Source organism: Lemur catta, chromosome 1, assembly GCF_020740605.2.
Source record: "Lemur catta isolate mLemCat1 chromosome 1, mLemCat1.pri, whole genome shotgun sequence".
Classification (NCBI taxonomy): Eukaryota; Metazoa; Chordata; class Mammalia; order Primates; family Lemuridae; genus Lemur; species Lemur catta.
The window spans coordinates 69,125,086-69,150,830 of NC_059128.1; the positions used below are offsets into that span (position 1 = coordinate 69,125,086).

The window sequence follows — 25,745 nt, forward strand, 5'->3', positions numbered from 1 at the left end:
TTTTTGAGTTATGACTGTGGTCCAGGGCACATGGTCTCTCCAACAGGGTAGTTGGACTTCTTCTATGGTACTATAGTTCACTGGGGGAAGAAAGGACCAGAAGGATAGGAATATATTTTCTGGACTCTTCCCAGGAAGAAGATGGCTTGGTGTATAGCCAAGCACACTTCCTATGCAAGAGAAGGCAGAAAAAAATGTAACGAGAAAAAAGTAATGAGAAAAGTAGTGAGGAAAATAAAACTGTGGTGTAGTGGAACTAGAACTGGACTTAGAACACCAAAAATTGAATGATTGAAGACTGGCATAACTGTAGTAGTGTCCAAAGATGGCCCCAATAAACCATGCCCCTTAGTAATTCATGCCCTTGGATACCCCCTCCCTGCATGCAACAATGAATCTGGGCTGCCGTGTGACTTGCTTTTAACCAACAGACAGTAGAAATGACACTGTGCCAGTTCTGGGCCCAGGACTTAGGAATGGCTAGCACCTTCCACTTTTGTGCTGTTTTCAGAAACCCCAAGCCATCATGCAAAAAGTGCAGCTACCCTGCTGGAGAGATCATGTGGAGAGGCCACAAGGAGAGGGAGATAACAGAGAGACAGGCCCACCTACCCCAGCTGAGCCAGCCTTCCAGCTGTCCTCCTGCCAAGGTGCCAGGCACGGGAATGTGCCATCTTGGCCATTCTAGCCCAGCTGAGGACCAGGCTGGCTGCAAATGCCACTCCTTCACACGGAGCAGAGGAGCTGCCCAAATGTGGCCAGTCAGCCCACAGAATCAGAGAGAGAAAATATTTGTCTTAAACCACTGAGTTTCAGAGTGGTTTTTTATGCAGCAATAAATAACTGAAACAGTAGCACATCAGTAAGCTTTCTTCTGAGATCTCAAATGGTTACAACGTAATGAAAAAGTACTTTTATAAAAATGTCAACATCAATTTAAAGATCAGAAGAACCTCTCATAAATAGCTTTCCATGTGACAGCCTGATGACTCGAATTTTGTGAAATTCAACAAGAGGTGCCTATGATGGGATGCTTCAGAGCAAGGCTTCTCACACTTGAATGCTCACACAAATCACCGGGGGCCCATGGTAAGCCACAGATGCTGATTTAAAAGGTCTGGGGTGGGGCCTGAGGTTTGGTGGTTTTAAGCAGCTCCCAGGCGCTGCTGCTGCTCCGTGGACCTTCCTCTACCAGCAAAGTACTAGAGCAAAGGGCTGGCTGGGCTCAGAACTGACACTCCTGCCTCGAGCAGTCACGTTAGATCAAGAAAGGCAAGCAGCTCACCTTCAGGCAGTAGTAGCCCACCACACAGACTAGAGAGATGATCGTGTGGATGATGGCCAGGGCCCGCAGCGTGGGTGCCATATATCCAGTGCTCTCCTGCAGAACAAAGAACACCATCGCTTCCTCCTCTTCCTCATCATTAAAGGAATTCCACAGGTTCGCAACGTCCTCTGTCTCTTCTTCTAAAGGTTCTTCAGTGACCTGGTCCAAAGACAGACTCACTTATAAACATCAGAGAGAGCCTCAGCCACTGGGCTCTCCCCACATATTTTATATTGTTAGCATATGCTGTGCGAATAATAGTGACTGAATGTTAGTTACTTGCTGAATGAATGAGGTTTTTAGGTAACTTATTACTAAGAATCTCCCAGTATCTCTAATAATTGCAATCAAAATTTTTAAGAAGAGACAAAACCTATCTCTTGAAAAGAAGGCAAAAAAATTAAAATTAGGGCACTTTTACTCCCTACGCTATAATCCCTATGCCATAGGAGGGAATCTCTGCAATGCTGTGGCCTGGGAGGAGACTAAGACACAAACACACATAAGCACACACATGTGCATTCACAGGCATGCACACACATGCACACACACACACACACACACACACACACACACACTCTCGATATCTTCTATTCTTTCTGAGATGCCATTTGCTTTCATGGCTTCGACTACCACTCTGATACAGATGACTCTCAAATCTACTCCCTTTGAGGCTTTTGTGCTGTAGCTCCAACTGCCTGCTTGGCCCCCCTCCACCCAAATGCTCTCTCAACCTCAAGATGTTTAAAGCCAAGCTTTGCCACACCTGGCTATAGACTTCCATTTTTTTTCCCCATGGGCAACAGAAAGCCATTAGTTTGTCAAGAAGAAAGTTGATGTGAATAAAACAATGTTTTATAAAAATTGGATTGATGGTTTTAAATAAAAAGGGAGAGAGGTGAGAGAGAAAAGTCACTTAAATAAAGAATCCAGGACCATTCATTAATTCACTCCACTAACAATTATTACATGCCTACAGCATTTAAAACCCCATTGGCCAATGTTCAAAATCTTCATTTATCTTGAGTGGACCCTCTCTTCCCAGCTCCTGTTAATTATTCCTTCATATTGGTTCTAAAGCATGGGACAACTGTAATGGCTCTCTGTTACCTTACTCCTCAAGGAAAGAACTGTATTTATTATTCATTTTGAAATACCTTGTGGTTCTTAGCACGGGGTTTAGCACAGAGATTTCAACAAACATTTGAAGACTGAATTAAGTAATGACTGAAATAAGCCTGAACTATTGAAATAGTTCCCTAAATCTGTGGTCCCCAACCCCTGGCTGTGGACCAGGCTGCAGAGCTCCACCACCCCCTCCACTCCCCTCACCCCTACCCCCGGCCCTGGATCCATGGAAAAATTGTCTTCCATGAAACTGGTCCCTGGTGCCAAAAAGGCTGGGGACCGCTGTCCTAAATGGCTGTCTTGCCATTCTTCTCACTGCTAAAGACTGTATCTTTTTAAGAAGCTGATGTCTTAAAAAATTTCCTCAGCTATAATTTTTACTATAATTAACAGTATAACTTCTGTTACATTTTTTTCCCTGTATATATTGTATTTAGTATATAGTGTATTTAGCAAAAATCCCCGAATGAAGTATCACCTTATAAAAAAGCAGGATGAAGTTGATAGCGAAGGCTACAAACAGAGCAAGGAACCTCAGGTTGTAGAAATTCCTGGCCAGGTAATGCTGAAAAGAGAAGGACAGGCAAAAGTAGAAGAGTTTGGAAGGGAAAGAGAACATCCCTCTCTCGCACAGAATATCTATTCTGGTTGTAAGTGCACACGTGACTAGTCCTACCATTTGGGGACCACTCTTCTAGGGCAATCCTGGTCTTCTTAACACTGGCAATGACTTATTTGAGGGGAACCAGAAATGCTGACTTTTAACAAATTGCTTAGAATGATTAACATGTATTCCATGAATATGTACAATTATTATGTATCAATAAGAAAAAAATAACCCTGCTCTGGCTTATCCCTTAGGGAGCCAAATGGCTAAACATGCCAGCCACAGAGGACTCAAACACTGCCTTGAAGGTGCTGCATGTGTTTTCACTATCATTCCATGCAGAATATAGTCTATTTGGAAATTATGAGTGATCTAGGCCTACAAAAGACTCCTGCAACTCCCACCCTGGATGCAGCCAGACAGTGGCCTGGAGTCCTCATCCCTGTGTAAATTACAGCCCCAGAGGCCTCTTCCTCTCTCTTCTCAGGGGTGACATTTACATGCTTACTGCCATCCTCCCTGGAGAAAGACTGGAATGGTAGCTGCGTGGGGAAAGTTTTCAGTCTCTCTGTGGAGGGGCCCTCACTCATGTGCCAGGGAAGGTGTGCTCCTGGCCATAAGCCAGGGGCCTCAGTGGGCAATTCATCAGAGAAAGAATATTACAAGCTGTAGGCAGTAGTGAGGACTGAGGTTTGCTTACATGTAGAATAATAAAGCTTTGGAGGACTAGCATGGGAGCCCAGCCTAACACAGGAAAGTTCTGTCTGTATCCCACACGATCAAACTACTTCTGAACTTTTGGACCAGAGTCAGCTGAGTCTCCACATGACACACGCAAAGGACAGCCAGGAAGAGGCGTTCGGGCTCTCCTGCTGAGAAAACAGGTTACCCCCTTTTTCCTTCCCTCTGACACAAAAGGGGCAGGCAGATAAACAGGAAGAAAAGAATAGGAATGAGAAAGGGGAGGAAGCGTAACTAACCCAACGGTGAAACAAATCAGCGGCACCTCTCTGTGGTCTTCCTAGGCCCAGACCAAGGCCAAGGCCTGCACTGGGAGTAGGGCTGAGGCTGGGGCGCTTACCAGTAGCTTGGTCTGATAGATTTCCAGCCCTTTAAAGAAATTGGCCGTGAGAGCTTCTGGCTTCTCAACCTTCTGACCGTGCCGTCGCTTCCTCCTTTTTGTCACTTCTGCCCACAGGTACTCAGCTTGCTCCTCTTCTTTGGCTCTGTCCTCTTTTTCTCCATCTTCCATGCTGCAGGAATGGGAAACCCACTTAGCAGGGGGGACACAGGGAGGTCTGGCCCAGAAAAGGAGACCAAATTAAAGAGAAGTCTGAGTTGAGAAGGGCAGGAGGTGGGATCATCCCTCAAGGGTGGAAACCTCAGGTCATTATCAACCCACAATGGCCCAATGTCAAATTTTTATTTCATGAGTGGTGACCACTTCAATGAGCCATGGTCATAGGCTATATCAGTTATATACAAATCTCTACTCTTTTTTATGAAATTAGACTTAAATTTTTTTTTCCCTTCAGAGAAATTATCTTTTATTTTCTGAGCCTTCTTGGGTGTTAGCAATAACCTACTCTTCTAAGCTTATGGCAAGACTTAGTAATATATTGTATAAAAGGGCTTAACACAGGCCTGACATCTAATAGGTATTCAATAAATATCATCATCAATATCACATGAAATTGTAAAGTACAGGTGCTTGATCATTTATTTGGCCAGTGAATCCAATCTACTATTGATGTTATAAAGTTAATAAGATTAATGGAATATGTTTATTATATAGCTGGGGTAAAAGGCAATAAACCCAGGACTTGCAAAATATATACATTGTTTGCATGAATAGAAAAGCAATATAATAGTAGATGCTATCAAGAACTATCTACCATAGCAATTAGAGTAGTTGATGCTCCCAAAAACTTACTCTGCCTTCTCAGAGTCTAGTTTTCCTTCTGCTTCATGTGCTGCTTTTATCTCTGCTGCCTGGACAAAAATAACAATCAGTCAAAGTTCCCTCAAAGAAGTGAGTTCAGGAAGATGACCCATCTCGTTGGCCATTTTCTTCTTGGTCACAAATTTCAATGGCTTTTGCTTTTCGTATTTCTGCTTCTCCCAGGATCACTGAGTGTGAGTGCCCTGCTCTATATCGAGTGACTCTGAAGAGATGCCAAGACAAAGGTTTCAAGCTTGAAAACTCAACTTCCTTGCTATTATTTATCCAACTCAAAGAGGAAGCTTGTGTTAGGACACCATGAGAGCCCCAGGAAAGTGGTTCTGTTGCCCCATGGGGTCAGAGACAGATGGGACACAGATGAAACCAAGTCCAATCCAGGACCCGCTTCCTGCCTTGTCTTCAGTCCTCTTGCCACTGCACCAATCCCTGTGGTGGCCACTGCACTGAGAATAAAATCTAAGCTCCTTACTGAGGCCTGCGAGTCCTGCATGATCCTGGCCTTTCTCTCTGTCCTCATCTTGTACCACTTGACTTGCTGTTTCCTACACTCAAACATGCAGAGCTCCTCTCCTTTCCTGGAACATCCCAAAGCTGTCCATGCATGAGCCATATCCTCTGCCTGGAGTGTGACCGCCCCAGCCTTTCACGTGCCTGCCGTGGTTCAGAACTTGGCTCAGACGACACCTTTCCAGGAGCCTCCTTGACCACCCTATTTCTAGTGGGCTTATGTTCACGCTGTAACATATTAGCATGTTCATTTATTCTAACATGCAACACAAATGGTAATTATTTATTTTTTTGTCTTTTCCTACTAGAAGTTAAGCTCCATGAAAGCAAAAATGTTGTCTCTCTTTTTAATCAATGTATTCTCATATCCTAGAACACAGCCTGGTGTATAGCAGTCGCTGAATGAGTCCCTGTTATGTATCAAACTGTTCTAGGCCCTGGGGCTGCATTAGGGAGCAAAACACAGTAAATAAATAATATTGTAAGGATGCCTATGATTCTGACACTTCTTTCCCTGACTCTCCAAGCCAGGTGGGAGCTCTCTCTTATGCATTTCCATAGTACCTGACATTTCCCCACCCTAGCATTCTTCATGCTTGCCCAACGTCTATCTTCTCCAGTAAATTATAGGGACAATGCATGTCTCATTCACCACTGTATTCCCAGAGCCTAAAACAGTGACAAGTGCATGTTTATGTCTCAATAAATAATAATGGGCTCTGATCTCTTCCCACTTCTCTACCCTCTTCAGTGCTAGGATAACACCATAAGTTGGATGCTGCCAGACAGGGGAACACCTAAAACCTTCTGTGTCCAACAGGCTTTGAATTACTGCTACTTGGCTCACCTAATCTAGTTGACTGACTCGAAGTACTAATTGAATAGTGGTGCATTACAAGGAAAAATGTCCCGAGCATGATCAAACTCTTTGGGAGGCTATGCCAAGTCATACGATGTCATCTGGACCATGTTTGGATACTGCAGGAGTACTATCTCACACGATTGGCCTCCTCTTTTGTTGTGCTTGGTTTTCTATGCTTTCAGTTCACTGAATGAATCTCTGTGCCATGAGAACTAATGTTTTAATAAAAGCTGGAAACAAAGTGAGGGTCACAGACCACCATGTTTGAACTCTCCAATGTAAACTGGAAGAGCACCTAATGACTAGAAACTGAGACCACCACCTAAGTCTCGATTTGCCCACACATGTCAGAACAGGAATGATAAGATCAGGATAACCAGAGCAGAGCCAGTGTCTAATACAATGTTGGCTCCCGGGCAAATGGCATCAGTCCTGATTGCAAGATATGCTGGCAAGTCTTTTTCTGGGGATAAAGAAAGGTGATAGAATACAAAGTATGCTTACCTGTGCTTTCCTTTTCTTCCGTACGGTACTCTCTAACGTGGGGGCTTCATCCTTGCCAATAATTTCAGAGAGGTCACCCAAACCCACTTCGGGCCCATGCTTTAAGCTACCTTCTTTCCTTGGGTGCAGTCCAAAGAGGTCTGGCATCATGTCTGCATCTGCCTTCTCACCCTTTATGAAGTGGGCCAGTTCAGCCGTGATCCCCGGCTCGGTCCCCTCTGCCCTCTCCGTCTCCACAGCATCCTCATGGATACCAAATTGGGTTGGGTCAGGCATGTCACCCAGGATCTTGGTCACTCTGATGTTCTTTGCCCCTTCTACTAGGCCCCCTCCAAACACTGTGCTCCACAGGACCTGAAAGATCCCTCCCAATATGCCGAAGAACAGCTGGAAGAGCCCCAGGAACAGCGTCCAGAAAAAAGAGAAGAACACCTTCACCAGCTCCTTTGCAGACATCTTTTTCACGTTCCTGTACTGCTTCCTGAGATTCTTCAGGGTGGCCTTCTGTAGAAAACTGGTGACACTTCTTTTCACGGAGGCACAGGCCATGGCAAATGCCGAGGCAGACTCGAAACACTTGTCTTCCTCCTCTTCACCTTCAATTTCTAATATGTAAGAAGCATCTTCCTCCTCCTCCTCCTCCGGCCTGTCCGCTGAGTCGGATTCAGAGATCTGAGATGCTAACTGCATCTCGAAGATCGTGTCCTCACAAAAGTTCACGAACAGTTCCATCTTTTCCTGCTCCCCACCTTCATTGACGACATCAAAAATGAACTGTCGCTTAGATTCCTTCACCTGGGGCTTCTCCCACTGAGTCCGACTGGATTCAGTGATCTCAAAATAAACACGCTCGATTTTCTTGGCCCCACCCATGATCTCGATCCTTCCTAAGTACGGTTCGAAGTAATTCAGCACACTTTCTGCCGGGTCCAGCAGACACTTCAGGCGAGAGTCATTAGGCATGTGTTCAGAAAGATTTGTCAACAACACCGCCACATTGAACCCTATGTCCTTGGCCGGCTCGTGGAACCGGTCTACAAAATCAATGTAATTAAACATGTCATTCTCATCAGCTTCTGCACACGAAAGGAGAAAGTCAATCTCTGACTGTGTGTACTGTTTTTGCCCTTCCATGGCCTTCTGGAATTCTTTTTTGGAGATAATCCCTTTACCATCTGGGTCATATTCTTTGAAGGTATCTGAGCTGGTTAAGTCTTTAAGTTTCAAGAACATGTCAAAGAATTTCAAGATCATTTCTACATTGGTAGATGATTCTACCAGTGTGTCAACCATCTGCTTGCCAATAGTTCCATTTACCACATTCCCTGTGAGGCAGGTTCAAAAAGACATATAGATATATAAATAAACCCATGCCATCATGTAACTCATCAGGTAGCTATTTTTAGAAGACTTTTGTGCCCAATTAGTTAGCTCTTTTCTGTCCGTGATGATCTGGAGATGGGTAGGAGGGAGCAGCAAGCCATAAAGACTACACCACTAGGAGCCAAGGGGGAAAGAAACAGAGGGAAGGAGGTGGCCATGCCACTGCCTCGTATCAGGCCTGGGGCCTGGGAAGTGGTTTCGTTACCAGATTGTTGGGGACACATAGAGATACGTGGTGTCCCTCTCATCCCCTTAGACCTAGGAGGGTGCCCAACTAGATGGCTGGCATACACACCGGCAGCCAGATGTGTTGAAAAGCAATGGGGAGAGGGAGAGGATAGGGAACAGCAAAGCTTAGAGGTTTTCCCCAGTTCATTCTGGCTTTCCTATTGACACAAAATGAGTTGATTTTAAGGCTTCATCCATCAGACCAAGTGCCCCTCACTCATTTTTTTGTTTTGGAAAATTTGGCTTTCTGACCAATATCATACAGTATCAGTGACCTGTCAGAAGGATGATCTGCATGATTAGTAAGGTTAGTGCTCAGCCCAATTACAGTTGTGTGAATGCCTAATTATACCAAACAGCCCAACCTTCCAGGAGGGACAGAAGCATCACCACCATGTCCTGAAGGAGATCCAAGAGTTCCTTCAGCAGCTCGATCTGACTGGAATCCTAGAACAGAAACAGGAGATACCCCTGAGCTATCTGATCCCTCGGCAAAGTACAGGGCAGCGAGCAAGAAGAGCCTGCTCTGGAAAGGTTAGGTGAAGGCTGCATAGGTGTCGGGCCGAGCTCCCTTGCTATGAACGAGGACGCCTTATCCTCCGCTGCTTGCAGCATCGGGAGACTCCTCCAACAGAGCTCCTTTACATTTTTCCTTCATTAGTACAATGTGGCAGATATACCAATTGTTGTCCAAAACTACTGAACAACCCAATCCACAAAGAGCCTTTAGATATTTCTAGTAGTTTCTGTTGGCATTACCGGGGAGCTTTACGGAAATACTGTTGCAATCCAGTTAAGGTATCAAGGTTATAATCACCAAGTGGGTTCTCCTTTCTTTCTGGATTAATTTAGATTCTCCTGATTCTAGTTGGTGGTGATCTAGGTGCCGCTGGTCCTTAAGATAGTATGTAATGGGACGGGTACGTAAAACCGTCCTCTAGATGGTTTTGATACTAGTCTGTTTGGTTTTAATTTCAGCAATGCAGAAAGGGCACTGCTAAGTTAGCTCTGTGCTTTATAGCCTACATCGTAACAGGAAATGATCCTTGAAGATCTGAGGTGGGCAACCTGAGGGTACAATTAAAAAATGTATTCTGGGTCATATTTCTTTTACAGACTCTCTCACAACAAACCATAGCTCTTTGCCTAGCCCTTCAATTGTCAGAGGAATTTTCCCCCACCTATGGTGTGTGTCACAGCTATACAGGAAATATCACAGAAATGTAGAATATTACAGCTGGGAAGAGACCTCAGAGATCATCTGTTTTAATTCTGAATGTTTTACAGATGATGAAACCAGAAACCAGCAAGGGGAAGAGACTTTCTGCAAGTCACTGGTGGGGAGGTAGCAGGACCTAGGCTCTTGTTTCCAGAGCCTCTGCACAACGCTGCCCCCGCTGACAGAGGAGTGGACATATGACTACCAAAATTAGCAGCCCCCCATGAACTCTCTCCTCCCATAAGGCCAGAGTCAAAAGGGGAAAAATGAAAGGGTTAAATAGCACATTCCAGAAGAGAGGAGGCAGATGTGACAGCCTTGAAAGTTTTATACATTATTTAAATTAAAGCTGCAAATGTTACTCTGATCAGCCTGAAACACATCCTGAAGGTCTCCCTCATGTGTTCCCATGGAGAGAGGCAATAAACTACCACCTATGCTACATTTGTTTGCTCATAATAAATGCTCTGAGCGGTTCCGATTCATCTTGCCAGAGAGATGGGGAATGAGAAGGAGAGGCAGAGACGGTGAGGGAGGGGGATGCACAGATGAGAGAGAAGGGGTATGTGGATTACAGAGACATGCAACACTGGACAGATTGGACAGGGCTGACGGGTAGTGTTTATAGGTCGACAAAACAGTGACAAGGAAGCAAAAAGGATTAGCACCATAGAAAGCGAATGTTGAGGCTATAATATAAAGGGTGGGTTGGTGGGACAGGACACAAGGAAGGAAGCTGCCTTCATGCAAAAGCCTGCCTGGGACCCCCCTGGAAGCATTCATTCCTGTCTCTTATTTTGGCCCTCAGTTTAAAAATGAGACCTTAATATGCACGGCTTTTCCAGGCCTTGATCAAATAGCCATATCCACAATGGGAATACCAACGGGGGCCGCGGGGAGGGGGGATACGTGCAGGGAACTGGCCACAGTACCTGAGAGAGCTTCATCTGCATGTTAGCAAACACATGGAGGAAGCCGACCACTGCGTCCCACAGCCTGCTGTGAGCCAGGCTCTGCTGGTTCCCGACACAAGGGCCCTGTGGAGAGGAGGAGATTCTTATTTCACTTCAACATCACAGATTGCTCTGAAACCTGCCCTAGTAAGGGCGTTTGATACCTACAGATATGGGCAGGTGGCACTTTGCAAAAGCCACGTATTTCCATAGCTCAATGTTTTTCCAGGATATTACTTTTTTTTCCTTCTGATCATAAAATACCACATCTAGGAAAAACCACTATGGATTTCATAGTCAAGTGATTTTTAGAGATTTTCTTTTAGCTGCAGCATAAGTTCCTCAAATAAAACCTTACATTGAAGAACAATATTTAAAATAGCTAAATGCTGTGGTTGAAACAGAGCTGAAAGGCACTCTGCCCAAACTCTCCCACCCCTTGGCCTCAGAGGCCTTCCGAGGAACTCAAGGGTACGATGCAGCACAGTTTGAAAACCAGGCCATAGTCTACCTGTTGTTTTCCATAAAAGCTACACATAAATGCTATAACGTAACTGTCTAATCTAGTTTTTTAAAAAATCTGTGTACTAATCCTAGTGTTCAACCACTTCTAGGATTTTCTTATCATTAACTTAAACTTCAGATTTAATACCATCTCCATCTTTCCTGGAAGCCAAACATAGAGGGATGACTTCATTACCAGTTTGCATTTTCCATGCTAATAACCATCCTATTTTTGAAGATCATTATTGAACCAACACTGCTTATCCTCTTTTCTTTATAGTCTATTTTTTTCTATCCTTTAACCAATCTCCAAATCACCCTTCAATTAGAAAGTTCTAAAAGGCACATGATATTACCTCAAGATCTAGAAAAGTCTGGCCAGGATTCCCAAGAAAGGTATGCAGGAGAAATGTTGCCTGCATCCCCGATCACATAACTCTGTTTAGAAATCACTGTTTATGTACATTCAGTGTCTGATCCCTAGAAGCCACTTGATTCTTTTTGGAACAAAACTGGTTGTTGAAAGAAACTAACATTCCCCACAAATGAGCTTCTCCTTTGTTCCTGGGTGAAGTGATCCACGGGAAATTCTGAAGATTAGGATGGGTTTTGCAGAGATCAGATCAGATGCTTGTCAAATATGTTCACTGATCTCTTTAGGTATATCACATTCTGTGAAAGCTCAGAGCAGTCACCTGTTCCTCTGTTTAATCTCTCTGTGTCCTGACAGTGCTTGAGTGACAAGGATCCATCTCTCCCTTAAAATCCTCCTTTTCAAGTTTATAGTCTTAGCTTTGTGTTCATTTGGGTATGAGAAAATACAATCCGAGTATAGCCAGTTGGCTCATCATATGAGTCTTTGTTAGATGAGAAATTAATGTTTTTCAAAGAACAAATTTCAGTTCAGTCATATTACCTATTAAAAAAAAGCCACTAAAACCTCTTAGACTCTTGAAATATAGAATGTTATTTGGGTAAGAAATGAAGGTGCACAGGAAAAGGGGTAAAATATTTCCCATTTCTTTTCTTGTCTTTCTCTTCTGTTTCAGCAAGATTGATGTAATTGCTGATGTTATCCCTTATGAAGCCACACGCAATCCTATCTCTGTAACTTTTCCAAATGACAGACCAGAATATGCTCCCTCTGTATCTATGCACAGCCCACATGTCCCTGTGAAGCCTTGGAGCCCTTTGGCTCTTACGGACTTCACTGTCCTCTGAACTCATACCTATGTGATTGAAAGCACATCTTTACAATCACCTGATTATTTTAAATCGGGTAAGATCATGTTGTATCAAATCATTTTCTCCATGTGTATGTATTTTCTCAATTGCATTGTAAGCTCTTCAAGGGTAAAGGCATTATGCTATACTGCTTTTCACAAGTATAGCTTAGCAGAGCACATGCTAAGTGTTTGAATAAATGAATGAGAGCCTTGTTCGTGAGTCTCTTGGTTATGGTAATCTGCAGATGAAGTGTTACTTTTGCTTACAAACAAATCATATATTACAGAGGGCTATGCTATGGCTACTGATTTTACTGCAAATTATACCTGAATACATCCTCTACTCCTTCTCACAGTAGCTAGACCCTCACCATGGCAACAAATAGAGAACACTATGAACAGAGAAAGACCGCAGCAAGACCTAGACATCCAACCTGAAATTCACTTGCAGATTCGACTGCCACTGCACATAGTTCATGGGCTTCTGCAGTTACTTGTTCCATAGAGTTAATTTCTGACAAATTAGTAGGATTACATGGATTCTGTTTTCAATCTCTACTCAAGAAAGCATCACTTATCTTTTTATTTCTTCATTCTATCAATCATTTCTCTACTCTCCATACTTACTGAACACCTATGATGTGCCAGACATTATTCTAGACATGAAGAATTTTTAGTTAAAAATTTCAGTTAATAAGAAATGTTGGGTCCACTAAAAGTTTTCAGTCTAGGAGAGAAAGCAAAATGTAACTATATAAGGCAAATAAAGTGTGACAACACTATGAACGGGGCCAGTTGGGGACCATAAAGTGTAACTTCATGTTGAGTGTAGGTACTATTGGTTCCTATTCACAGATAAGAAATACTGTCAGAATTATAGCTGGAGGAACACACAGTCCATACAAATATTCTGTAGGGAATATAGAATATGGGCATGTCAACAATGTTCTCTTTGTTTTCAAGCATGCACTCTGTAGTACATACCTGGATGTATTCTGTAAGAGAATTGAAAATCTGCTTGGTGACTGCCAGAGCTTTGGAAAAATTGTGCTGTCCAGATTCATCAATGATGTCCTTCCCTGAATAATACCAGTAGAAATCACTGATTGATTCCTAAAAACAAACAAGTAGAGCTTAGCATTTCTCAGACTTCAATGAAGCTAAACTTGGTGTTTAAAAAGAGTATAAGAGAATACTACATCTCTAAGACCTTTTTGCTATGACAGGAGCCAGGGAGTCTGTGAACAAATACAGAGATATCTCATCCCTGGCATCTTTCAAGCACAACTACCTCTCTGCAGGAAAGAATGGATAGGAGAAAGGATAGCCTTCAAGGATGGAGCTGAGACACTACGATATAGGACAATTTATTCAAAGTGAAAAAATGTACATTGAAATGTACAAATAATAACAGCAGCAACATTGTACATGCCATACCTTGTTCTAAGCACATTACATATACAGGCATACCTCGGAGATATTGCTGGTTTGATCCCAGACCATTGCAATAAAGCGAATGTTGCAATAAAGCAAGTCACACAAAAATTTTGGTTTCCTAGTGTGTATAAAAGTTACATTTACACCATACTGTAGTCTATTAAGTGTGCAATAGCATTATGTCTAAAAAAATGTATATACCTTAATTAAAATATACTTTATTGCTAAAAAATGCTAACAGTCATCTGAGCCTTTAGTGAGTCGTAATCTTTCTGGTGGAGGGTCTTGCCTCGATGGTGATGGCTGCTGACTGATCAGGGTGGTGGTTGCCGAAGGGTGGGGTGGCTGTGGCAATATCTTCAAATAAGACAACCATAAAATTTGCTGCATCAATTGATCCTCCCTTTCATGAAAGAGTTCTCTATAGCGTGCAATGCTATTTGATAGTATTTTACCCACAATAAAACTTCTTTCAAAATTGGAGTCCATCCTCTCAAATCTAGCTGCTGCTTTATCAAGTAAGTTTATAGAATCTTCTAAATCGTTTGTTGTCAGTTCAACAATATACACAGCATCTTCAGAATCTACACATGAGTAGATTCCATCTCAAGAAACCATTTTCTTTGTTCATCCATAAGAAGCAACTCTTCGTCCATTCAAGTTTTATTATAAGACTGCAGCAATGTGTCACATCTTCAGGCTCCACTTCTAATTCTAGTTCTTACTTCCACCACATCTGCAGTTATTTTCTCCACTGAAGTCTTGAACCCCCTCAAAGTCATCCATGAGGGTGGGGATCAACTTCTTCCAAACACCTGTTAATGCTGTTGTTTTGACCTCCTCCCTGAATCACAAATGTTCTTAATGGAATCTAGAGTTCCAGAAAGTTCTCAATTTACTTTGTCCAGATCCATTAGAGAAATCACTATCTATGGAGCTATAGCCTTATGAAATATATTTCTTAAATAATAGGACTTGAAAGTCAAAATTACCCCTTGATCCATAGGCTGCAAAATGGATGTTGTGTTTGCAGGCATGAAAACAACATTAATCTCCTTGTACATCTCCCTCAGAGCTCTTGGGTGACTAGTTGCCTTGTCAATGAGCAATAATATTTTGAAAGGAATCTTTTTCTGAGAAGTAGATCTCAACAGTGGGCATAAAACATTCAATAAGCCAGGCTATATACAGAGTGCAGTCATCAGGCTTTGTTGTTCCATTTATAGAGCACAGGCAGAGTAGATTTAGCATAATTCTTAAGAGCCTGGGATTTACAGAACAGTAAATGATCATTGGCTTCAACTTAAAGGGATCAGCTTCATTAGTCCCTAACAAGAGAGTCAGCCTGTCCTTTGAAGCTTTGAAGGCAGGCTTTGACTTCTCCTCTCTAGCTATGAAACTCCTAGATGGTATCTTCTTCCTATAGAAGGCCGTTTTCATCTACAGTGAAAATGTGTTGTGTAGTGGAGCCACTTTAATCAATGATCTTAGCTAGATCTTCTGGATAACTTGCTGTAGCTTCTCTATCAGGACTTGCTGCTTCCCCTTGTACTTTTATTTTATGGAGATGCCTTCTTTCTTAAGCCTCATGAAATAACCTCTGCTAGCTTCCAACTTCTCTTTTGCAGCTTCCTCACCTCCCTCACCATTTATAGAATTGAGGACAGCTAGGGCCTTGCTCTGGATTAGGCTTTGGCTTAAGGGAATATTGTGACTGCTTTGATCTTCTACTCAGACCACTCACGCTTTCTCCATATCCATAATAAGGCTGTTTCACTCATGTGTTCACTGGAGTAGCACTTTTAACTTCCTCACGAACTTTTCCTTTGCATTCACAACTTGGCTAATTGTTTAGTGCAAGAGGTCCAGCTTTTGGACTATCTTGGCTTTTGACATGTCTTCCTCACTAAGCCTAATCATTTCTAACTTTTGATTTTAAAATTCTTTCGCCTTAATACTTAGAGGCCACTTTCATAACTTGTATGTTTATTAGTTGGCCTAATTTCATATTGTTGTGTCTCAGGGAATAGGGAGGCCCAGTAAGGGGGAGAGAGACTGAGGAATGGCTGGTTGGTGCCACAGTCAGAACACACACAACATTTATGGCTTAAGTCCACCATCTTACATGGGCACGGCTCATGGGGCACAAAAACAATTATGATAGCAACGTCAAAGTTCACTGTAACAGATCATGATAACAGACACAATAGTAATGAAGAAGTTTGAAATCTATTATGAGAATTACCAAAATGTGATACAGAGATACAAAGTGAGCACATGCTGTTGGAAAAACGGCACTGATAGACTTGTTTGACACAAGGTTGCCACAAACCTCCAATTTGTAAAAAAACACAGCACTTGTGGAGTGCAATAAAGCAAAGCACAATGAAATGAGGTATGCCTGTATTAAATCTCAATCTTTACTACCACTCTAAGAGACATGCCCTACTCATTTTATCAATGAGAAAACTGGAACATAGGGAAGTTAAATACATTGCACCAGGTTATAAATTAGTAAGTGGCAGAATCATGATGAGAAATCAGTAAAGAGAAAAAACTCTTTTTTATGTTTGTGTAGATTTTCTTTACATAATTTGGACTTCCTTTATACAGTTAAGCCAAGTGACTTCTCAACACTAAGAACTTTTTAGATTTATCTTGTTCCCATCATCTTGTTTCACTCTTTTTCCTAGTGAAATCTGCTCTCATTTACAAGTTGTTGTATAGCTCTTGGCACTGCAGCTAGGTTTTTGGTGACAAAATTAAAGCAAACCAACATTTTATAACAGATGATTTGGTATTTAACCACCTTAGTCTTCAAACGTACTTGTTAGGCATTTGACTTCCCATGAGGGTGTGGACCTATATTCCACTGTCTTCCTGATTGGGGCTTGACTGTAACCTGGGCCTTCCCTGACCCTGTGTGACTGTCTCTAGCTTTTGGGAGTACAGGTGAGAGGTGCCATCGTCCAAGGCCTTCCCACTCACCTGCAGACGCAGAAGGTAGTCCACAGTGCTGATGATGATGTTCACGGTGGTGGTGTTGCCCATCTGAGTCCGCAGGAAGTTCTGAAAGTCTGAGAGGACCAGTGCTGGGTCAGAGCCCATCCCTGGCACGCCCTGTCAGCTGGGCTCAGAAGAGACACACTATGTGAAAAGTCTTACAAGGACACCATGTTTGGGTCCTGGCAGATCCCACAGGTCAGAGCTCTGCTCTGAGTCCTCCCAACCTGCTGACATCAGAAACTGGATTTAATGAGCCCTAAGGGGCTAGATGGCAAGGGCTGGGTAGATTCATCATCTGAAGATTCTGAAAGCAGCTTAGCCTTGGTGGCACTAGATAACATTAGCTATGAAGTTAAAGGTCATTTTACATGGAGTTTCTTATTGAGGAATGGATGAACTGATGTCTTGAGTTAGCAACTGGTGGTATCAAACAGGGCATATAGAACTGAATTATAATTCTACACCTGCAAATGTCATTTTCCCTTGACAGATCAATCTGTTCCACTCACCACTGTTATGTCCCTCACAAAGTAACTGCAGGAATCTAAAGAGATCACGCGTGAACTCGTCATTCTGGAGGACTTTTTCACCTTGAAAACACAAAATGTCGATGAGCATTTGTTTGACTTCTTAACACAGAACACTTTGTAAGGTCAATGACTACAAAAATGATAAAGAATTGTGTCAGAATGGTTTAGAAAAAGGAACTTCGGATGAATGGCGATAAACTCGATTAAACTGAGCTTAGACTGCACAGCACAATGCCCAAGAAATGCATTTGTAACAGAAACAACTGGGATAGTGGCAGTAAATGGTTCACAGTCCATAACCCATGCTTTACAGATGGAAGACACTTCTTTAATTAAGCATCAAACTGCTGAGTTAAACTCGACATGCAGCCACCAAGCCTAAAATGTGTCTGCACCAAGGCAATTAAATGAGATCTCTTAGGATTCGCACACATGGTAGGAACTCAGGCCAGAAACTCAAACTTACCACGCTCACGAACAATGACTGGTGATAGGAGAAAAACAGAAGAATACAAAGTAAGAAAACCATAAACACCATGACAAAATGTCTTTAGTTAAAACTGGCTCTATGAACACATCCAGGCTGGATGCGGGCTTTATCAAAGCTACTGCTGGAAACATTTTGCTGAGCCGGATCAAGTCTTTGCAGATGAAGAAGCAGTAAGCATGGACTCTGACCAGAAATAGTTAATTAAGGTTTTAATCAGGAAGAGAATGGCCTTCACATTCATCAGCTACTCACGCGTTCCTTCTTCAGTCACCATCCCCAGGCCTTCAGCTTTATTCTGCCTCTCAAATGCATTCAAATCAAGGACACTTTTAATAGACAAAAGGAAACAAGGTTCAGGGCTATGCACACCGGGGAGGCAGCTGTCTAACGTCAATGTATCTATTGACGAAGAATATCCCGTCCCTGTATTATCATAAACGTGCTAACACATTACAGCGTGGCTGAAAGGCTCTGGTTCCTTGGCTTTGTGCCAAGCTGTGTTGTCTAAGAAGGCCGACAGCTCACAGACCTCGTCACATACGAGAGGGATCATCAACACTTGTGGTGACTATCATTGTTCATCCAGTTTGAGTCCTTTCTTACAGATGAAGATTTAGAAAAGCTCCCCCAATAAAGAAGGAATGATCTGTTTCTAAGATTTTTCAAGGAAAAGCTTATCTTAAACTGCCCTAACTAATATTTGCCTCCCACCTTTACCTACTTCCTCAGAGAGTCACGTGGAATTGTGGTTTCCAGTGCTCAGGATAAGTACTGATGGGGGAGCCAGAGACTTCCAGATTTGGAAGGGCCATACTCTTTGACGATTCCTGCATTGTTCGGGAGCCAACAGCAGCCGAGATTAAGCTTTTCTACAGGCAATGGTGTCCCTTGGTGTTTCTGAACTTGTGACAAGTTGGTCTCATTTTTGTCCCTACTTCCCCCAATCTTCCCATTTACAGCCCCTACTGAATTTTACTTAGCCAGGAAGCCCTAGCACAACCACAAAGCCTGACAATGAGAACACTGCATGATTGTGTTATTTCTAAGTAGGGCTCATTCTATTTTACTAACAGAGTCTAACTCTTTCCCCAATTAGAAAGATTTCATAGAATACAGAACACAGGTCTCAAAAGAATAGCCATATTCTTCTGAGGGAAGCCATGGCCAAGTCCATTAGAAATCTGCAAAGCCCAGCCTTCCTGGTACCTCGGGCAAAGAAAATGACTGTCAGACTGGAGAGACATTGGGGAAGAATTCAGCATCCCTTCTCTCTTTTTAGGGAGTCACATACATTCTGCAATTTAGGTAAATTTTAAACAGAAAACAGTGAAATCTCTATTGCTATCTTTGGTGTTGTTTTCCCAGATTCTGCTGGAAAAAGGCCCCACTCAACAACACAAAACTATCCTCTACTTCAGTTTTGCTATCAGGGGAGGATAACACAGAAAAGGACATTTGGACACAGTTGCTTTGAAGCAGAAGTTTGATTATGAGTCTATGCAATACACATTTCTGATCCTTGCTCCATCCCTAAACACCTGTTTTGAATATTTTAATCTTTCTACTGCTTAAATATTTTACAAATATGTATTATTTTTATAATCATCAAAAACCATTAAGATATCTTAAAACTTCTGTTAGAACTCAGTTGGCATCTAAGTGCAAATCACCTGTCTCTCCAAGTCATCATTATAAATGAGTTTATCAGTCTTAAGTATTACAGAATACTGAGAGAACTCAGAAATTTAGTGGATAACTTCAGCAACATGGAACTGAACTGCCTTGATTTTTGCCATCTCTGAGTTCACATGTACTATTTTACCCTCAGTGATTGAGGTCCGGCAATATTGCATTTTCTTTTTCTGGGAGAGATAATAAACGAATAGACTGTAGGTGGAAAAAAATTTATAGAGCTGACAAGAAGAGACCGTATTGCAGCTCAAATATGGTCCCTTCTGCCCCCAACATTTACCCAATCAAATAAGGTTAGCAAAATTACGAAGTCTACCAAAAGAAAAGATGTCCTTCTAAATTTTCAAATGAAAAACATAATATTCCATTTTAAAGCCTATTAATTGGAAGCAAATAAGCTAATTAAAATTTTGATTTCTCTTAGAATGAGTTGCAGACTATTTAAAATACACACAAATCTTAGAGAATAAGCCAACTCTTTTCTTAGAATGAGACTACTGGCTCATTTCTGAAATGAACAAGTATGGTGACCTTACGACTCTTGGTTATATATTGTTTATTTGTCAGAGGGTTCTGCCATGAGGGGCAGCTTACACAGCCTGGTAATATAAACTGAAAGTTTAAAGCTTGGTTTTTAGGCTATATCAAAATGTTCCCATGCCAGGATGTACCTCTGTCAAAAAGGATGTGTCAAAATATGTAACCCCCACCCCAAACACCCATTCAAATTCAAAGAATTGTTAAGGATAAAAATTAACAAAGTACTGAATGGGTCTAGTTAAAACATAACCCTGAGTCATAGTGAGGTATTCCCCCGTTTTTCCTTTCTTTTCTGGTCTGACTTTTATGGGCATATATATTTGAGGAGCCACTCAAATGTACACCCTGAGCCTCCTAGGAAAACAACATAAAAAAGGAGATAAGGAAGGGTGACTGGAAACAACACCAGCAATAGTGGGGACGTGTGTTTGTGGCTAATGGAGATGACACTTTTCCCTCTGAATGCTATTTGAATGCAAACCTGAAGGCTGGAGCAGCAATACTCCCTCTCTTAGCTTTCTAAAGCAGGTGAATCCTCTGTCAGTAATTCCATGGTAGGACAGTTTATTTTGTGCTCCTCCTACCCCACCCCGCTTTCCTTGCATAGGGAAGAGTTTTAAAAATGCTATGTGGTTTTCTCCTATTTACCTGCAAGACTGCATAAGACCAGAAAGGCTTTGAAAGAATCCAGCATCCTTTTTCTCCTTGAGGTAATCCAGCATTTTCTGCGGGGGAGACACATTATAAAGGGAAAAGCAATGAAAACTATGACACAAATGCTGACCCTCCTAATCCTGATGGAGAAGCGGCAAATCCCCAGCCACACAGGCACACGGAGTCAGACCCTCTACTGGGGAATCAGAGTCGCTTGGGGTGGACCATGTTTATTTTATAAAGGTCCACTGGTGTTCCTGCTAGGGCAGAGTTAACATTCATGGATTTACTGTCTGAAGTCTCTCCTATTTGGGAACAAGCACGAGGACTGTGATGTAGTAGTGTTTGATTTTACTGAGATATAATCTGAATAGCTCTATGAGTTTGGCAAACAGGACTACAAGGAGTTTAGGCAATAAGGAACCTAGTTGAAAACTCAGTGTTTCTTCCACAATGAGACTTTGTTTCCTTTGTTCTCTGTTCCTGGGAGGACAGGAATCATGTCTGACATCATAAAAATTTTGGTTTGTTAAAAAATAAATAAATCAAAGGCTCTGCAAGAAAGCCAATTGACAGCTAGTGGTGGAAGAGAGGGGAAAATGAGGGGTGACCTAAAAATGATAGTTCTTAATGAGAAGTTTGTTTGAGATGAATGAAAGGCTGGGAAAAATCATATGTAATAATGATAGTTATGAATTTGGAGACTCTCAAAGGCCTTGGGATATAACCCTCATGAATGCAGAAGGCCTGTGGGAAATTCCACTTTTTCACGCACACAGATGCTTTTAGCCAGAGCCAGGAGTGCCCAGGAGATAACGGTGCATCCCTGCCTTTTGCAGCCAGCTCGGATTCAGACTGTCGAATGAATACCGTGTGCCAGGCCCTCAGCTCTGTGCTGCTGCGTGTCGTCTCACTTAATGCTCACTAGAATGTAAGCCGCACGTCGGCAGAGGTTTTCGTGCAAGGCTATGCCCTCAACCCTTACAGCAGCGCCTGGTGTGGTCAGCAATCAGTAAACAGTTGTTCAATTAGTGAATGAACAAATGAATGAATGAATGAATGAAGAACAGGTGTGTGGGATTACCAATCTCAGTTAACTGATGAGGCTCCTGGATCATAGTAAGGCAGCTAATAAGTGAAAGAGCTAAAAGAAAAACGTAAGGCTTAGGAAACTTCTTCTAGGGTATATCTGTAGAAAATCATCTACTGATGAAAAAACGAAATGTTTTTGTCTTTGATCTTGGGTAAAACCTCTTTATTAAGTATATATTTGCCTGTAGACTTTCATCCCTGGTTTTATCAGTGTCTCCAGCTACTCTTTTAATAATTGGCCACTAAGGGCAAACTCAGCTAAGTGATTTTGGGTGGCTCCCCTATGTAGCAGCCAATGCCTCTTTCCTGAAGTGTGACAGCTGTCAAATAGGAATACCCCAGGGACCCACACGTTACCTGCTGCACACCAGTGTTGCCTCCATTCAGAATGGCGATCCCCAGCTTCAGAGTCTCAACCACCATGGGGCTCATCTCACCTGCCAGGGTGAAGATTCGATTCACTCACCAAGGAGACAGATGGCAAATCGCACCTACTGGGCTTCATCAGGGCTCTGTAATCACGCCTCTGTGTCACAGCATGGTATCTCTGTGCAAGTTCCAGGGACTCACCCAGAGACTGGGCACCTCACCTTTGCTGGCGCTTATCATCTGAAGGACCATCTCGGCAGTGCCACGCTCATGCAGCCGAGCTTGCTGATAGAGGGTTTTCTGTTTCTCCATCTCTTTTTCCTGGAAAAAAAAAAATCACAGGAAAAGATGTATTCCCCATCCCCTACCAGGGAGCTCACCATGGTGAGGTGAGAGAGGGGACTTTTAGTTGCCTAAGGAACACAAGTCACACATGCAACACACATCGTTTTGAACAGAGCAGACCCCTGAAATTTACTTCCGACACTATTCAACTTTCCAAAACCGTCAGCCCATGAAACAGCCCATTCCTTTTGGATACTATAATTATAGGATGCAACCGAACATGAAAATGTGTTCGTTTTCAGTGTTCTGTCCCACAGGGAAACCCGCTACGGGGTCAACTTGAGTACCTGTCTGAATGCAGGCAATGCCTGCTTATCTGGAACGCTCAGACCACTTTTTGCCAGACATGTGTTACTGGCATGTCAAACCTCTCCAGACTGTAATTATATTCATTGACTTCTGCTGTGTCCTGCTGTGTCCTTTGTTTATAAAAGAGCACAAGTAACCTAATATAGTTTAATCTGGGGACCCTCAGGGTCCTGCACTGCCTCAAAATAAAAATGACAAGAAATGTGCATTTATAGAATAGTAGTGTAAAAACCATTCCAGTGTCTCCGTTGCTCTGATTTTTCATTTTGGATGTTTGGATTTGTCCTTGTGCAGCCCTGTTGCTACAGTAATGGAGTAGAATTTCCCGCAAGAACAAACCTAGTGAGGTGGCTGCCGACTGGCACACTGCCTGCTACCTGTGGTTGGGCGGACAGACAGAACCAGAGCTAACGTGCGCTTTATCAGGGCAGATTTGCCAACTCAGGCTCTCCCGGGGGGTGAGCACCGCATGCTAACGTCAGTGCCCACCTCTGAAGGCCCGGCCTATTGGCCTTGGAGGGTGGCCCCATTTTTAACCTTCACCAAAACTTACTTCAAAAGTTTTTTCCTTGTCTTCCTCTTCTTCTTCATCCTCACCACTTTGACAACTCTGGATTCCATGGAGCAGAAAAAGGAGGACACAGACAACCAAATTAAAGGTGAGTCTAATACACACAATTCTGTTCTAGTCTGCAAGGGCAGGGGATGGGACATAATTCACAGGCACCTCAGGACCTCAGTGCTGTGTAAAGTCGGGAACGTTTTGACCACAGCAGGGGAATATTCTATCCTAAATGCCATCTTTGCAGTTACCAAGGGGTTCAGAAATGAGAACGCTGAGATCACATCATCAGTGTGGATCTGTCTGGCTTAACCATAGACCTGAACTCTTCTACCTTAGTAAAGTTCTGGTGTCAATGGGAGACAGGAATGCAGGGAGCTGCCACATTCTAGGGACAGCCCTGGGAGTACGGCAACAAGATTGGGGACATCTGGGAAGTGAATCCTACAGTGCCCCTTCCCACTGTGGCCTTGTCATGCAGTTAAAAGAACAAGTGCTCCCATACCCCAACATTTCTGCCTGACATGAAAGCTTCCCATTTGAGGAGCAGTTCCCTTATCCACTCAGTATTCCAGATGTCACCATCTTTCTAGGTGACATCTTTTTAGGTGACATAGGACATCTCTGGTCACTGCCTCTTCAAGAACACCAGGAGCTCCCTCTAGTTTATAACCCTGTTTCCTTTACCTGCAGATGTGTTTGAATTGTTTGTCATCTTCTGAACATTGACTGGAAACACAAGGGACCTCTGCATGCCTAAGCCCCGGGTAGCGGCTTTAGAACTGTCATGGGAACCTAGACACCAGCACCCACTGTTTCTGCAAAGCCTCAAGGTTTCCTTAGGAGGATAGTGGGTAGTTTACTAATGTCATCCTTATGGCACATGAATTGTGCAAAGCCTGGAACTGATGTCATGACCAAGTTCCAGGCCTGCTGTCCTACATGACAGTTTCCATGTACCTGAAGAGGTCTAAGGGAAGACAGACAGACAGACAGACCGACCAGAGCCAATGGCAGAAAACCCAGGTGTACCTTGGCCATCATGCTGCAATAGGAGGTGTACAAAGGGTCATCTTCCAATTTGCTGGAAAGAATGGAGGACATATTTAGCAGGCTACTCTTTAGACCTCACAGAAAAGACTAAATATCAAATTATATGTACGAGTAAATTAATTAAGAAATCCCCTCCCGCTCTCTGATTCTTAGAAACCACTCTGAAAATCTGAATCAGCATTGGCTTGACATGGAATTCAGGGACAAAGGTTACAGTTTCAGGCTGTCTAATCTTCAGCTCGGTGTCTGGTATTACGGTGAGAGGGCTGGGGCAGATGTAGTTTCCCTAGACGTCTCTTGATGACCAACAATAGGGCAGCAAGGAGGGCTGGTTCAGTCTTGCTTCCCTTTTCCACCCTCTGCCGTCAGCAAGGGGAAGGTTTGGGAGGACACAGCCATCCCTGGTGTCGCGGTGGCCTGGTGATGCTGACCTCCTCTCTGTGAGCGCATTGCGGCTGAAATGGAGGATGATCTGATGAAGTGGGTCAGGTTGCTTTTCTGTCTCTTCCTCTTCCTCCTCTTCCACCTTGGGAGATTTCTATACAAACCAACACGGACAGGTTTTAGGCATGAATTTCATCACATGCCACGCAGCTGCATGCGAACGAAGAGAAGGCAAAGCGCAAGGCACAGAGTGCATCAGACTAAAAGCACAAAAAGAAACCACAATGTCACATATTTATTTCAGGATAGAAGCCCTAAGGAAGCAAGGTTTGGGATATACATATATATTTTTTCCAGCCAATCAAATAAACATTCCAATTTTAGGTTAAAACAAAAGAAGAAGCAAAAGGCTGACCATGGGGAAGAGATACAGATCTCAATCAGCAGAACGCTCATGCAAGCCCTGGGCACCCGCGTTCAGGAGGGAACCCTGCAGAGTCACCCGAGAGACTGGGTCTCTCGGGCCAACATCTGGCATTTCTCTTGGAGAGCTGGGCTGGAGATGGCGGTGGGGCAAGAATTATTGGCTCTTATACTATTCTAGATTCAACCCAGTAAAACATTTCTTCTCCCTTTGAATCTCACTCTTGATTCTAAAATTCTGGTTGCTCCCGAGAGCTGCCATCCTGGAGCTGCTACCTTGCACTTCTCTTATCATATCTTTTCTCTGCCTCCTTTTACAGAAAGGGAACTAGAAGCTGATGCCCGAGGTGAAAGTGAGTTTTCTAGCAGTAGTGGAGCCAGCAGGGGGCACCATATTCAGTAAACCAGTGAGAACCGCACAGGTTGTGTGAATGGTTCAGAAGTAGTA

At 43.0% G+C, this 25,745-nt stretch overlaps 1 protein-coding gene across 1 annotated transcript in view; it reads right to left on the reverse strand.

The window, feature by feature from the left end:
• RYR3 (ryanodine receptor 3) overlaps positions 1–25,745 on the reverse strand; it is a 338,847-nt gene that overhangs the window by 18,198 nt on the left and 294,904 nt on the right. The window contains exons 76-93 of the mRNA XM_045543649.1: positions 24,922–25,028; positions 24,470–24,521; positions 23,429–23,485; positions 22,443–22,542; positions 22,210–22,289; positions 20,755–20,831; positions 18,127–18,200; positions 17,851–17,868; positions 17,364–17,444; positions 16,837–16,925; positions 13,396–13,524; positions 10,661–10,765; positions 8,875–8,956; positions 6,899–8,223; positions 4,996–5,054; positions 4,144–4,315; positions 2,934–3,020; positions 1,286–1,486 (exon numbers count right to left, since the gene is read on the reverse strand). Of these exons, the coding sequence (XP_045399605.1) occupies positions 1,286–1,486; positions 2,934–3,020; positions 4,144–4,315; positions 4,996–5,054; positions 6,899–8,223; positions 8,875–8,956; positions 10,661–10,765; positions 13,396–13,524; positions 16,837–16,925; positions 17,364–17,444; positions 17,851–17,868; positions 18,127–18,200; positions 20,755–20,831; positions 22,210–22,289; positions 22,443–22,542; positions 23,429–23,485; positions 24,470–24,521; positions 24,922–25,028 (2,895 nt within the window). The remainder of the gene's footprint in view (positions 1–1,285; positions 1,487–2,933; positions 3,021–4,143; positions 4,316–4,995; positions 5,055–6,898; positions 8,224–8,874; positions 8,957–10,660; positions 10,766–13,395; positions 13,525–16,836; positions 16,926–17,363; positions 17,445–17,850; positions 17,869–18,126; positions 18,201–20,754; positions 20,832–22,209; positions 22,290–22,442; positions 22,543–23,428; positions 23,486–24,469; positions 24,522–24,921; positions 25,029–25,745) is intronic.